This window comes from Coffea eugenioides, chromosome 1 (genome assembly GCF_003713205.1).
Source record: "Coffea eugenioides isolate CCC68of chromosome 1, Ceug_1.0, whole genome shotgun sequence".
Taxonomy (NCBI): domain Eukaryota; kingdom Viridiplantae; phylum Streptophyta; class Magnoliopsida; order Gentianales; family Rubiaceae; genus Coffea; species Coffea eugenioides.
In genome coordinates, this window is record NC_040035.1 from 40962104 (window position 1) to 40977890 (window position 15787).

The window sequence follows — 15787 nt, forward strand, 5'->3', positions numbered from 1 at the left end:
TGATCATCTCGATTTTTTTATGAGTTAAGGTTAAAGGTAAGAAGGCTTGTTACTGAACTGTCTAAGGTTTCGTTTGATAAAACTGAATTTGAATTCTGAAGTCTGAATTCTAAAATCTGAATACTGAAACAATTAATTTGCTGAATTTTAAGCACTAAAAAAAATATATGAATGTCTGAATTTTAATGCTAAATCTATTTATACTGTTTGATTAATATTTATAGATGAATGCTTAATAAATTTAATTTGACAATTTTGCCCTTATATCCTTTCATTCAAAAAAGAAATAGAATCTATGATTTAATTAGTTTAAAATTGTTAGGTATGAAAATGACAATATTTATTTTTAAATCAAATTAATATAAAAGATGAAATATATTATATGAGGAGTATGGAGAAGATGTGAAAGTCATTAAAAATGAAGAAAAGATAAACTAAAAATCGTTAGATAGAGAATATTAGGTTGTTTAATTAGATAAGAATTTTGAACATAATTAACAAATAAGGGTAGATTTGGTAGATAAGATAAGGTAGTTGAAGTAATTCTATTGATTCTTATCAGAATTAAGCATTCAGTTAGGATTTTTGTGCTGAAAAAAATATACACAGGTTCAGCACTACTTAACAAGTTCAGCAAATAGATTTTCATTTATCAAACACTCAAAACATCTAAATGTCTGAAAAAATTCAGATTTAGCACTTTTTTATGTTATCAAACAGACCCTAAGAATGATTATGTCCATTTGAACAAAATATAAGTCTTAGGATCTTAGGATCGTGCATACGGTTCGATCCTATAACCTTCAAAACAATTCACTATAGGATTCTGATGTTGGCAACCTTGGCAGACACCTTTAAGGTGCTGTTGTTGTCAAGATTTGGAAATCTAATGCCAACTTTAAGAGGTAGGTTCATATTTCTCCCACTATACATAATTATTCAATGACACATAATTATTCAAGTATAATCTTGTACCTTTATTTAGAAAAAGAAATCACACATAACAATTTTTGAATTATAATATTGAACCAACCTTATTTTAGGGTTTTCTCTTGAAAGTACACATGATTGGAATTCAAAGGTACATTCACATGTACACCTACAATGCTATCTAAAAGTACCCCTTTAAATCGGTGATTAGTTCAGTGTCTGTGTACTAAATCGTGACTTCATCTGTTGCTCAAAGGATGTACTTAATTAGTGTCATCTTATCTTCGACCCCATTTAAAAGCAAAGAAACTATATTTATTCTTATCGTTATCTCCATTTGTCCTCCGACTGAATGTAAATTCCAAGTGTTAGATGATTTTCTGTTGATGTTTTCACACATTGTCTGTTATCTTTATGCTTTAAAATAGTATTACTCTGGTACCATCTTCCCCAAATGGTTGGCGCAAATTTATATATTACGGAAAGACGGGTTCAAGAATCAATTTAACAATCTATTTTAGCAGTGTGCTTCTTGTGTTTTTTCTTCTCAAAACCACTGAATCTCAGCTCATGTGGCAGCTGCTTTTTGGTCAAATGTGGAGCTGCTGGGGCCAGAATGCGTAGTCCAATTCCGGTGCCCATCAACTCTCTCACCAGAAAGTTGTACCAACTCCATCATAGCACCATGCATGTCCAGTACACCATTAAGGGCCACTATTTTGTGACGAATTAGTGGAGGGCTTTGAATAAAGTAGTTGCACAATATAATTTTTGTTGATTGTTACTTTTGCTTCTGCTTAGAGGTGTCAAAATGGGTGACTTGGGCGGGTTTAGGTTGGGTAAAATGGGTAATGGGTATAAGTGAGTCAACTCATTTATACCCATTTAATTAGATGGGTATAAATGGGTAAGTCAAAAAATGAATTGGGTAACCTAATTACCCATTTATAACCCATTTATTTTAACTTTTTTGTAAATTCATTTAAATTCATTTTTGCAAACTAAGGGCCTGTTTGGTACCCTAGTTTTTTACCAAGTTTTTTAGCTACTAGTTTTTTAACAACTTTTGCTACAGGAACCCCAAAAAACTTTTCAAAGTTTTTTACCTACACACTTCAAAAATCTATACACAAAAAATTTCTCAAAAACTTTTCTTCCTCCCTCACCCAACCCACCACACCAGACACCGCCTCCACCACCTCTCCCGGCGCCGGTCACTTAATCCGGCGCCGCCGGTAACCTCAAAAAAAAATTTTGAATTTTTGAGTCCCTCACCCTCAAAAAAAATATATTATATATTTATAATATTATATATTTATATATTTATTTAAACATATTATAAATATTTTATTTTATTTAAAATATATTTTTATATATTTATATAAATATTATATACCATATAAATTAATATTAATATAAATATGTAATTATACATTTATATAAATATTATATATTATATATTTAATATATATAATACATATTATATATATTACACATTTATGTATATATATTTATGTATATTTATATACAATTATATTATGTATTATGTATAATATAATACATTTATACATAATATTAACACACAATATTAATTATACATTTATACATAATACTAATACATTTATACATTTATATTAATTATATTAATACATTTATACATAATATTATATATTTATATATTTATAATATATTAATTTATATATTTATATAATATTCATTTATAATAATATACAATTATTACATTTGTAAATATATTTATATTATGTATTATATATAATATAATACATTTATATATTTTTATATACCTATATAAATATATTTATTTATAAATGTATTATAAATGCATAAATATATATAAATATTTAAACAATAAAAATTATAAATTATAAACAATATTAATTATACATTTATACATAATATTAATATATTTATACATTTATATTAATTATATTAATACAGTTATACATAATCATCATATATATTTATAAATTATAAATTATACATTTATATAATATTCATTTATAATATATACATTTATATTAATTATACATTTATACATTTATAAATATATGTATATTATGTATTATATATAATACATTTATATATTTTTATATAAATATATAAATATATATATTTATAAATATTTATAAATGTATTATAAATGCATAAATGCATATAAATATTTAAACAATAAATATTATAAATTATAAACAATGTTAATTATACATTTATACATAATATTAATACATTTATACATTTCTATTAATTATATTAATACATTTATACATAATCATCATATACATTTATAAATTATAATTTATACATTTATATAATATTCATTTATAATTTATATATTTATATTAATTATACATTTATACATTTATAAATATATGTATATTACGTATTATATATAATATAATACATTTATATATTTTTATATAAATATATAAATATATTTATTTCTAAATATTTATAAATGTATTATAAATGCATAAATGTTTAAAAATATAAAAATTATAAATTATAAAATACTCAAAAATATGTTTTAAAAATACCTCTAAAAATAATCCAAAAAACGTCTACAGTAACATTTCAAAAACTTCTACAAAAAAGTTTTTCACCTTACAAAAACTTCTACAAAATTTTTTCAAAAACTTCTACAGTGCACTACAGTAAAGTTTTAGACAAACTCCCAAAAAACTCAGGTTCCAAACAGGCCCTAAGTTATCAATTTATACCACTCTTTGTACCCATCATTAGTTTTAAATATTTACTTATATTGTTCAATAAACTTAATTACCAATTTTTTTTCATTTATACTCTATGTCACAAAATTACCTATTATTTAATAATTGAATAATAAGAATATAAAAATTTGAACTAAGTACTATAAAAATTAATATAAAAACTTAATCCAAAAATTTTGAACCCCTAACATTTTTTTCATATATAAATTTAAAATTTCATTTTATAAAGATAAGAAAATAGGCTAAAATTTATCATAAATTGGTAATGCTAAAAAATGAGCAAGTTAACAAACTAAGAGAAAATAAAATAATAAGATAAAACCAACAAATAATAATAATAATAATAATGAAACAAAAGTAGTTAACATCATGACAAAATGAAAAATTTGAAAAAAAAAAGGTGGGGGAAAAGAAGAGACTTGGGGGGAAGAGAATTCTAAATGGGTTAATTGGGTTTGATGGGTTACCCAATAATACCCATTTATTAAATGGTATTATTGGGTAATCCATTTATACCCATATACAAAAATTTAAGATACCCATACCCATCTATTCATGGGCGGGTATGGATAAATTTAGTTAAGTGGGTTGATTTGCCACCTCTACTTCTGCTTTACCGGGAAACTTTAATCTCAAAATGCATAATGTAATTCCGCATACTTTCTAGTAGGCATTATCTTGTTTTGTTTTTTATTCAAAAAAAAAAAACCCCCCGAATCTTATAAGGCAAAAGTTGAAGAAAGAGGGATTTGGAGACTCAAAATGGGGATCTTATGATTATCTGACTATTAGCTCTACCAGATAATTTGGATTTTAATGGCATACAAACACACAACCATACATAGAATCACACTATTATGCTGATAATTAATCTTTACTCATCACACGAGTAACTCACCATTAAGGAAAACTGATTTTACTTTTAGAAAGTACTAATCCTGCACTTTTGGATACTCATTGCCTGGTTTTTCAACATCACTAGGTAGCATCAAATACAAACACTTATATATGGCACCTTCACCAGTTTCTTTTTCATTTTCTGCTTTCACTAGTTATACGTTTGTACACTTAGCTTGCTCTTATATATAGTTTTAGGGATAATTTCAGAAACCTCCCTTGAGGTTTCACGAAATATGACCTAGCTCCCTTGAGGTTTTTAAAATCTCGCTTAGCACCTCTCAAATTGACATTTTGATAATATTTTCAGCCCTTCTACCTAAAAGTAATATTAGAAAATTGATGTTAGAGAAGAGAGACTATTTTAGTGCCCTTAATATCCTTAGGCTATGAAAAATATGAACATTTTACAAACAAAAAAAAAGTAATAAATTGTAACCATTTTAAAAGTGAGGAGTTAAAAATTGATAAGGATTTATGTTGTAGCCAATAGTCACTTCTACGGCAGAGAGAGGCAGCAAAAGCAAATACTATTTTTTAAACCATTGCTACAAATAAAACCCTCCATAGTGTTGAAGGTAATTAGCATATAAAACTCATACATTTAAGCAAAAAAACTCAAGAATAGATGAAATTCAACTTCAATATCATATAGAAAATTTACTCGAAATAGACTGACTTTTTCATCGGTGTGAAAAAGAAAAACTTTATTATAAAAAAAAAAAAGTTAGAATTTGAAAAACCATAGCGCCTGGAGTTTTACTTGCTTCATTTCTCTCATGATCTACATGCATAGAAACAAATAAATAAATAGATAAAATAGTTGTGAAACACAAAAAAAAAGGGGCAAAAAGAACCTGCAGCTCTTCTTCTCCAGATACGTTGAATATTTCATTGATTAAATCCTATATTTCATTGACACTTACAATTCAATATTATATATATGTGTGTGTATGTGTGTATGTATGTATCAACATTGTTAAAGAAAAGTAGGAAATTTAGAAAAAGAACAACAAGTATAGGAAATATAAATATGAGGGTATTATTGATAATTTTTCACCTTTGATATTAGCATATGATCTCACTATCACTTCAAGGGTACTAAGAGAGATTTTGAAAATCCCAAGAGAGCTATGTGATATTTCGTGAAACCTCAAGGGAGGTTTCTGAAATTATCCCATAGTTTTATCATCATTTCTTACTATTGAATAGAAGTATTTCTAGTTCAATGGTTCTGGGGGATGCCGTCCTATTTATGAATATTTGCGTTCCCAGTAACTACTACCCTAGAACTTCAAACTACCATTTGACAAAAGTAAGAATAGGCAGCTAAAATTTATTAGGGTCTACAGAGGCAAAATTCTTGTAGAATTCTTTTTGCTCAAAACAACGCGGAAAACAACAAAATCTCAAGTTCATAACGCGATATGTTATGAAAATGAAAGCGTGTAGGACCAAAGTCAATAGTCAACATGGTAGTTCTACAACCCACACTAGGATGGGAAACCAAACAAAATGAGTTCCCCACATTCACAATAATTGCTTGACAGTTCACAAAGAAAACAACTTCCTGAGGGGTCACATCCACCAAATAAAGATTTTCCTCATTTCCGGTGAGGGAAAGGGAATTGATTAGGAATTATAGCCACGCAATGCAGGTTGTGATTACGGCTAATTAGTCGGATGATATGTTTAATTTACAAGGCTATATACATCAGAATTAGGGGCTGTTATATTTTGATTATTTTATTTGATTCTCGATTATGATTTTGAATAATGACTTTGGTTGATGTTCTTGTTTTGCTGAAGTATATGCAATTTAGTGTCTTTTGAATTATCTGTTTTTGGAGGTATTTTTAAAATATTTTACTGTAATCGTGTATATAAATGTTTTTTGAAATATTAAACTTATATTGTATGAATATAATATTTTTAAGTTATTTTTATTTATGTATTACTGTAGTATTGTATTTAAAAAAGTTATTTTTGAAAAATATGCCAATCTATTAATCAACCTAACAGTAGCTTTCGCCGATTGTGACTCTGGCTGCGCTTCACAATTACTCCAAATACGTTCTTCAATCGCATTTTTATCTACACATGCATTTATTCAAAAGGTGGTGTTGATTAAGTTTCATCTGATTATAGTTCTAGACGTCCTATAAATGAGTCTGACAAAGGCCGAAAATTATCATCCGTACTAAAATGCGACACACACGTACTATGTTAAGTGCAACAATCAATCTTCATTTACTCCAAAAAAAAGGATTAAGAATGGAAAGACAAAAGCCTTGCAATCTTCTCACCACAAATGGAGAAGACGTAGGTGAGTGCTGTTCTGTATACAGACAAACTCCGTGTGCTGCATCATCTGAAGCTTCTTGGCAGCAACATTTGAAATATATAAAAAAATATTTTCATATTGTCTTGGACAGATAGATAACATACTTAATTATTTCTAGTAACTAAATTACAAGTTCAATTTGCCACGTAGTACTGGTTCATGAGATCTCACGCTTCATTATTTATATGGCCAGTGATGTCTGGGCAGGGCATATCTCAGGTACCTCCAGCTAGCTTGCAACAAATCCAATAACATCCTTTGGCGCTTCAAGAAATAAAGCCCCCATCTTTTTTGCAAGCGATCAATTTGCAGCATTCTTCTGGCTGTGCAAAAATTGACTAATTAAGCTTGTAGTAGTACTTTTCCAAGTTTTACATGGAAATGGCGTCAGAAAATCCAGAAAGTGTTGGATTCTTGAGCCGTGGATGTTGTTGGTTCACGTCATTCATGAAGAATTTAGCCTCCAAATTAGTACTAGAACCAGCAAGAACTGCAAGGAGTCTCGCACAAGAAGATCCAAGAAGAATCATCCACTCCATCAAAGTAGGATTGGCCATTGCCTTGGTTTCACTAATCTACTACTTTGATCCTCTTTATGAAGGTTTTGGAGTGTCTGCTATGTGGGCTGTCATGACTGTTGTGGTTGTTTTTGAATTTTCTGTTGGTAAGTTATTCATTTCATAGTTAAGATTCAATACCAGTCTAATTAAGCATGCATTTTCTTGCAACTAATGAGGTTAACGAGCGTTATTGCATTTTGCAGGAGCAACACTTGGAAGATGTGTGAATCGAGGAATTGGAACATTCATAGGTGGTGCTCTGGGAGTTGCTGCTCATAGATTAGCAAGTTGTTTTGGAAGTGAAATAGTTGAACCAATAATTCTAGCTGTGTCTATTTTCATATTTGGTAAGTTAAAAATAATTACTACTACTATGGCTTTTGGTGAATTTGATCATATCTAGTATCTGTTACTTACAAGTCATTTGGAAGTTAATTACTTCTTCTTCTTTGATGCAGCTGCTACTGGTACATTTGCAAGATTCTTTCCAAAATGGAAGGCAAGATGTGATTATGGCCTCCTCATATTCATCTTGACATTCTGCTTAATTTCTGTCTCGGGCTATCGAGATGATGAGGTGATAGATATAGCCCTCACGAGGCTCTCAACAGTCATGATTGGAGGATCTGCTGCTCTGGCCATCTGCATTCTATTATTTCCAGTCTGGGCTGGTGAAGATCTCCATCATTTAGTTGCTGATAACATTGAAAAGCTTGGGGATTTCTTGGAAGGTAACATTTCTTTCAGCATGCTGATATATATATATATATATATATATATATATATATATATATATATATTTGGTGGTCTTCATTTTGGCATTCTTCTTATATTCATCTAGATATTAACATTCATGTGGACTTGTGCAGGATTTGGAGATGAATACTTCAAAACTTTAGAAGATGGAAATGTAAGAGATAGCAAAGCATTATTAGAGAAATATAAAAGTGTGGTTAACTCGAAAACCATTGAAGATAATCTGGTGAGTTAGAATCTGAAATTAATCTTGGTACAAACCATTAAGAGTTTGATAATTCAATCCCATTAAAATTGCCTAGGTTTTAGTATTTACATTGGTTCAGAAAAAGAATGGTTCAGAAAAAGAACTGAATAAAAATGAACTAGATTTGGATCTACTTCATTTGCATAAATGGACGATCCTCAATCCACCCTCTCTAGACATACAACACAATAATAAATGGAAAATTATTTTAAGTAGACCTGGAATATTGGACCACATGCTGAGGTAATTGTACTATTTCCATTATTGCTTGTACACTCTAAAAAGGTACAAACATTTAAAGTGACCAAGCGACCTAAGTATTTGCGATATATATATATGGATCATTGGCAATACATAAATATACTGAATAGTGCCGGACGATTTCCAGCAATTTTATTAATAAAGTTGAGTAATTTTTTCCTCAAAAAAAAAATAGAAAGAACTTTACAACTCAGCACATCATTCCATACCTAATTGATATTGTATGTTTCTAATTGATATATAATACTAATTCTTAGTTCTTTCTGTCACAGGTCAATTTTGCAAAATGGGAGTTTCGGCATGGCAAATTCAGGTTCCGTCATCCTTGGGGAGAGTACCAGAAGATTGGAGGCTTAATACGAGAATGCGCCTTTCGTCTTGACTCCTTAAATGGTTACCTCAAATCCGAGGTGCAGACACCTCAAGAAATCCGAGAAATATTTCAAGAATCTTGCCAAACTATGAGCTCTGAGTCCAGCCATGCCTTGAAAAACATGGCACGGGCGATTAGGACAATGACTAGTTCGTACGTTGCAGTGGCAAAATCCCACATTGCGATTGCAAAATCTGCTGCAGATAACCTCAAATCGTTACTGAAAACTAATTCTTGGCAACAAACAGATCTCCTGCAAATAATCCCGGTTATTACAGTTGCTTCATTGCTCATTGAGGTTGTCTCTAGCACTGTGAAAATTGCAGACTCTGTTCATCAACTTGCATCTCTAGCAAGATTCAAGAAAATTTCTGAGGACGATGCATCAAAGTCAGACCAGAGAAACACAGAAAGAATATTGAGAAGTCCCAGCATTGAAGGATCCCATGGTCTTACTATCTCTGTCGAGTGATTAACGGCCTTTGAGAAGCTAAAAATTACTAGTATTCTGATCGGTTTTTCTGGCCTCAGAAAACAGGGTGTAGAGAGGAGAATAGGGACTTTTCCAAAAGGAAAAAGATACACATGTACAATATGGTATCCAATTTTGTCACTTTGTTCAATCGCGAGAGTGAATAATTTTACTGGTTTACCCCTTCGTATAATATGTGACCTGAAATATAAATGCATACTTTGGATACTACTCTCATGTTAAGCTCTACATATAAATAGTATAATACAATTGTGAGTGGAGTTTTCTCAAAATGCAATATCAATTTATTACTCATAAAATAATTTAGCCAAAAAGGAAAAGATTACTTAAAGAGTTCTTTGTGGAATTTATTAGGGCATCCACAATGCTATTACACCTTGTGGAGTGTAATCCACATGCCACGTCAGCATTGCACTTTCTCCTCTTTTATTACACTTTCACTCACAATGGATTACACTCCATAAGGTGTAATAGCATGGGTCCACAATTAAATCAAATATTTATTTTAATAATGTATAACTCATATCCCATAAATAAATAAAGTAATTTTTAAAAATAATTTTGTTATTTTAAAAAATAAAGTACTAACTTTCATTAAATTTTTTACATTTTGAATTTTTTATTTTCTAAAAATGATATTATTAATTTTTAAGTTTGAATAATATATCTTTTTCTATCTTTCAAAAATAATATATTGTTATTTTTAAAAAAAATAATTATGCAGGAAATTAAAAAAATATTTGATACCTCAAATGCGAAGATATCATAATAATCCATACTTAATTAATAATTCGGAATGTAATTAGTTGAACTCCATAACATAATATTATATAATTTAAATCAAATAAAATACAAATAATATTGAAGCTAAAATTGGATGTAACCGTTGGTGGCTAGAATTATTTTACATTTAGTCATGGGTTCCACCTTCTAATGGATATGATGCATGTAATCTCCATGACTTCCATGATGCGTGTAATCTCCATGACACGGCTCCAATGGGAGACCGTGTCATGGAGCGGTGTAATGGGGGGCCATTACACATTTACACCCGCGTTGTGGATGCCCTTACATCGAGTCATTCTTGTACAGTCAAAAAACCCCTCTCTTTTGTTTTTTTGAATGTGTCGCCAATACTTATCTTAGTTGATGGGAAAATTTATGAATAATTTCAAAGTCACTTTTCTACTCTCAAATTTTCCCATTTCCCTTCACCCTTCTAAGGCTTAAATTATTGTGAAACGCTGAAAAAAAACTTTTCACAAATGTATTATCAAATCTTTATTGTACTCTACACATACTTCGCAACCTTGTCCAAACTCCAAATCCTTTGATCTCTATAGCAAAAATAAGAACCATCACTTGCCAAAAGAAACATAGACATGTTTACTGTTACTTTTAATGTCAGAGTGAATTTTGCACCAAGAAAAAGGAAATAGAAAACCACCAAAAAATGAAAAATGAAAAGTAAGTCAAAGCAACGGGCAACAACCCCGAAAAGCCCAAAACCCCGAACCCAGCCAACGAAAAAGGAAGTAGATAAAACTCCTATTAACAGGAAACCGCTCTGAATCGTTGGTCGTCAAATCAAGAATCAGGTGTGTTCTAATTATTCCATGGATTCTGTTGAGGCAGAGCAGCCTGAAGCTATACCTTCTTCTCCTCCATCTTACAAAACTGAACTCATCCATGTATTCTGGCATGAGGGCATGCTGAAACATGACACTGGAAAAGGTGTATTTGACACAGGAATGGACCCTGGATTTCTTGATGTTTTGGAAAATCATCCAGAGAACTCTGATAGAATCAGGAATATGGTCTCTATTCTCAAAAGGGGTCCTATTTCACCCTTCATCTCTTGGCATGTTGGTAGGCCTGCTCAAATATCTGAGCTGTTGACTTTCCATACACAAGGTATTAAAAAACGCTCCACAGGAGCAATTTCTGTTTTGTTCTTGAAAATGGTAACACTTGGTTTTGTTTTGATTTAGCTTCTCTGGGATTTGTGGGTTTTGCTCAAGTTGCGGATGATATATAGTCTTTAAGGACATGTTTTACTATTTTGCTATATTGTCAGTTTACATGTTTTGTTGCCATGATACCTTGTTTTCCTATTATATTGGTTTATCTGAGTTGGGGATGGCGGATGAGAAAGTAGATAATGACTTGAGATAGTGTTTGAAATGCTGTAATGAAGCATGTCTTTTCAATTTGCATTGAAAAATTGTGTTTTTGGATTGTGCAGATGTTGAAGTAAACAAAAATATATTTATCTTTTCATGTCAATTAAGGAGGTAGCATTTTTTGAGCTTAAGTGAAAGAGGAGGAATAAGATAGGAATTCGTATAAATATATTATTTTTACTTTTCCTTAAGCAGAATAATAGTTTCTTTTTTGGCATAAATTGTGCAACATCTCCAATATATGACATTTAAAAGCGGATATAAAAGGTTTGTGATGAAAAATTTTACACGAGCTCTAGCTATCTCTAGGAAAGAATTTGCTTATGTTTGGCTCAATTCAAGATCCCATTTTGTGTTGACTTTAGATATAATTGATATTTAGTAAAGCATTATCTCAAATATATTCTGCTGTTTGATAACCTAACTAGGTACTATCATTATCCATTGAATCTGATTTGACCTTGATTCCGTGTGTAAGGTGTTGAAAACTGGAAGGATGTGAGTTTCTTGAAAAGAGAACTTTCTGTTTTCACTGTAGAAATTGTTATTGTAGATTGTTGTACTCAGTTAATCAACAAAATTTAGTGATACGGAAATTCTATGGCACGAATTTTTGTCCCCTAGCATTTTGTATGGTTTTATTTATGTGGTCTTTACAACTCTTTGCATTTAATTTTGAATGACGAAGTGAAAATAATCTGTGTTAATAATATCTGAATTCTGAAATTCCTCAGAGTACATTAATGAGCTTGTTGAAGCCGATAGAGAGGGGGGCAAAATGATCTGTGCTGGGACATTCTTGAATCCCGGGTCCTGGGATTGTGCACTTCTTGCTGCTGGCACTACATTATCTGCTATGAAGCATATAATTGATGGATGTGGAAAAATTTCTTATGCACTTGTTAGGCCACCAGGTCATCATGCTCAGCCCAATCAAGGTGATGGGTACTGCTTTCTGAATAATGCTGCTCTTTCTGTACAGTTGGCTTTAGGTTCTGGCTGCCGAAAGGTTGCTGTTATCGATGTTGATGTTCACTATGGAAATGGAACTGCAGAGGGATTTTATCATTCTGATGAAGTTCTCACTATTTCTCTTCATATGAATCATGGTTCTTGGGGTCCCTCTCATCCTCAGAGTGGAACTGTAGATGAGCTTGGTGAAGGGAAAGGGTTTGGGTATAATCTGAATATACCTCTCCCTAATGGAACTGGAGACAGAGGATATGATTACGCAATGAGGCAGTTAGTTGTCCCTGCTGTTGAGAAGTTTAAGCCCGATATGTTGGTCTTGGTTATTGGCGAAGATTCAAGTGCAGTAAGTTCAATTTTTTTTTCTTTACTTTTCTTACTAGGAAGGGATTACATGCTTATCTTTTGCCCATATTAGAAACTGTATTCCCCAATCTTCATTTTTGTTCTTGAACAAATAATGTTGATGTCAGGTATTGAACCATGAATGGTTAATAAAAAGTTAGCATCATTCAATCAGTGTCAGTTTTAGTTACTAGTATTGAGTAAAGACAAGGATTGTGCTTCAGAGAGTATGGTTTCCTAGGAAAAAAAGATGAAAGAAAAGATTGCTTACATGATTCCGCTGTTAAAATTTGCTTAAGCAAAATAAACAGTAGTGCACTATGAACCTGAAGACAGATTCCTTACGAGATTGCAGTGTTACGTGTAATTTCTTTTAAACCTACTCCCTGAACTTTGTTTTAGTTATCACTAATCCAGTTTATCTGGTACTAGTTAGCCTTCTCAATCATCTATTTGCTTGTTCAGACTAGACAGTTGCTTGAGTTAGCCTAGTCCCTAAAGTTTATTAAAGGAAAAAGAAAAACCTTGCTTAGAATGGACTGAAGTGTTATACTTTTGATATCAGATTTTTGGATTCTAGAGGTCCATATTTTTCACAATTTGGCTTCTAATTTCAGTTTGATCCAAATGGAAGACAATGCTTGACAATGGATGGGTATAGAGTGATTGGACAAACTGTTCGTGGGTTAGCTGATAAGCATAGCCATGGATGCCTTCTCATCGTCCAAGAAGGTGGATATCATGTCACGTATTCGGCTTATTGTTTGCATGCAATCCTTGAAGGAGTGCTGAAAATTCCAGTTCCTTTATTATCTGATCCCATTGCTTACTACCCAGAAGATGAAGCATTCAGTGTCAAGGTTATTGAATCCATCAAAGATTACCAGATAAATACTGTTCCATTCTTATGAGAGGCTGAATCAGGTAGCCAGCTCCTTCATGGACTCTCATCTTGAACTTAAAAACAGCTATTTCATTTGACAGGAGAGCGAGGTGGATTCGGAACCTCTCCTCAAATTTTGTTTTTCTTTTCCACAGGCTTTCTAACAACACTTGCCTGTCTCATGAACCACATGGAGAAAGCAACCTTCCACTCAACAGATTCATCAAATTTTGCGCAAGTTCTTTCTTTCCAAACTAAAACTGCACTGTTTGAAAATTTTTGCCCGAAAATTGGTAGTGGCCAATAGAGTAGCAAGCTCTTACAGGCCATTTTTATTTGTTTACCCACCCTTCTCCCTATATTCAAACTCCATTCTGACGACATCCTTAGAACATGAGCTTCAACATTCTTTGATCCACATTTTGCAGAGGCCTATGTCCATCTCTAACAAATAGCCATTTCAGTCCCCTTCTAAGCAACATCCACACTGCCCCTATTTCTATGTTGGCTACCTCTACATCTTGTATTCAACTGCAGTTATGACAGTCCTTGTTCCTGATTTCCCCCAGCAAGAAAGAAAAGTGGTATCAACTGACGAGCACAGGATCAGTCCTACCTATCCCTGGATATTGGTTTATCAGACAAGACTCAGGGCACGGGCAAGCCATTCGCGTTAATGCTTACCGGATTTGAAGGGATTGAAGTGAATGAAGCTGTTGACAACGACTTCATTGGAGCAATGATTCATCGAGTCCATTCTATCATCTGAAGTTGGTAGGGATGAACTGTTGAGAAGACAAATTAACGCCTTCAATGGCAGTGGATGAGGGAACTTGTTATGTCATACTGCCAGAATTGTTAATTCCTAAAGCTGTTAAGCCTTGTTTGGAGGAACACATGGATTCTAGTCATCATTTGTCTTGGTACGTTGGGGTCGCCACCAGATCCACCAGCCCGTCGGGAGTGAAAGGATTGAAATTCGGTGGTATAAATATGCTTCTGCTGCATTGGATTGAGGGTTTTAACCATCATAATTATGATTGCGTAGAAGTGGCAAAATGGATAAATAGTTGATAAATGGTTTTTCTTTAATGGACAGTGGATAAAATCAATCCAATCCAATTACGGCCGTTTAGTAAATGGATATAAATGGATAGGGTTTAAATGGATAATGGAAAATTGTAATCCATCCATTTAACCAGTTAGTAGAGTAGACTAGTATTGTAGTTTTTTTTTATAGGCGTGCATACGGATTCTCGTTGTCCATATTTTGTTGTTCTTGCAAGTTTTTTTTGGTTCCTGGATGATGTTTCACAATTTTAGTTCATTCCCACGCCTCTCTACTACTTTTCCTAGTCTTATTCATTAAATTAGGAATTCATCAAAATTGATTATAATGATTGGTTAGAATGTAATCCAATAAATCTAATACAAAGATAATGTGATAAGAAAGTTTTGATTCATAATGCTTAAAGATTATCTCAAGCCGCTATGAAAAAAAAAAAAAGCGTGATTTTTTTTCCATTTCCAAAATGTGTAAAAGATTGGCAATAAAAATTTCATTCTATAGTCAAGATAGAAATTGCAGCAAACTATCTTACTAGAAAATTTGAGTGAAAATGAAAAAGATTAAAAAAGAAGAAAAAGGGAAGCAACTGGTTAAGGTTCAAATCTCAAGAATTAGTTTTGAGTTTAAATATCTTTCTTCTTTCCTATTTCTTAAGTTTCACCCTTTTCCTATAGAAAAAAAATTAAGCAACTTGAGTTCAAACATTTGATAATGATGAACTTAGTACTTG

At 31.7% G+C, this 15787-nt stretch overlaps 2 protein-coding genes across 4 annotated transcripts; both read left to right on the forward strand.

Annotated features, from left to right (window-relative positions):
• The first annotated feature begins 7111 nt into the window (after positions 1-7111).
• On the forward strand, positions 7112-9853 carry LOC113775718 (aluminum-activated malate transporter 2-like). Its single transcript, XM_027320709.1, has 5 exons — positions 7112-7582; positions 7682-7825; positions 7937-8209; positions 8348-8460; positions 9015-9853. Exons 1-5 carry the CDS (start codon positions 7294-7296, stop codon positions 9585-9587), a joined length of 1392 nt encoding a protein of 463 aa, XP_027176510.1. The 5' UTR covers positions 7112-7293; the 3' UTR covers positions 9588-9853.
• Positions 9854-11147: 1294 nt separating this feature from the next.
• Positions 11148-15284, forward strand: LOC113772438 (histone deacetylase 8). 3 transcript variants are annotated; one of them, XM_027317140.1, is made up of 4 exons: positions 11148-11522; positions 12526-13106; positions 13723-14029; positions 14144-15284. In XM_027317140.1, exons 1-3 carry the CDS (start codon positions 11225-11227, stop codon positions 14014-14016), a joined length of 1173 nt encoding a protein of 390 aa, XP_027172941.1. In that variant the 5' UTR covers positions 11148-11224; the 3' UTR covers positions 14017-14029; positions 14144-15284. The 3 variants fall into 3 exon arrangements, with proteins under 3 accessions (XP_027172941.1, XP_027173010.1, XP_027172868.1); XM_027317209.1 differs by having other exon boundaries at positions 14417-15284; XM_027317067.1 differs by having other exon boundaries at positions 13723-15284.
• The last annotated feature ends 503 nt before the right edge of the window (positions 15285-15787 follow it).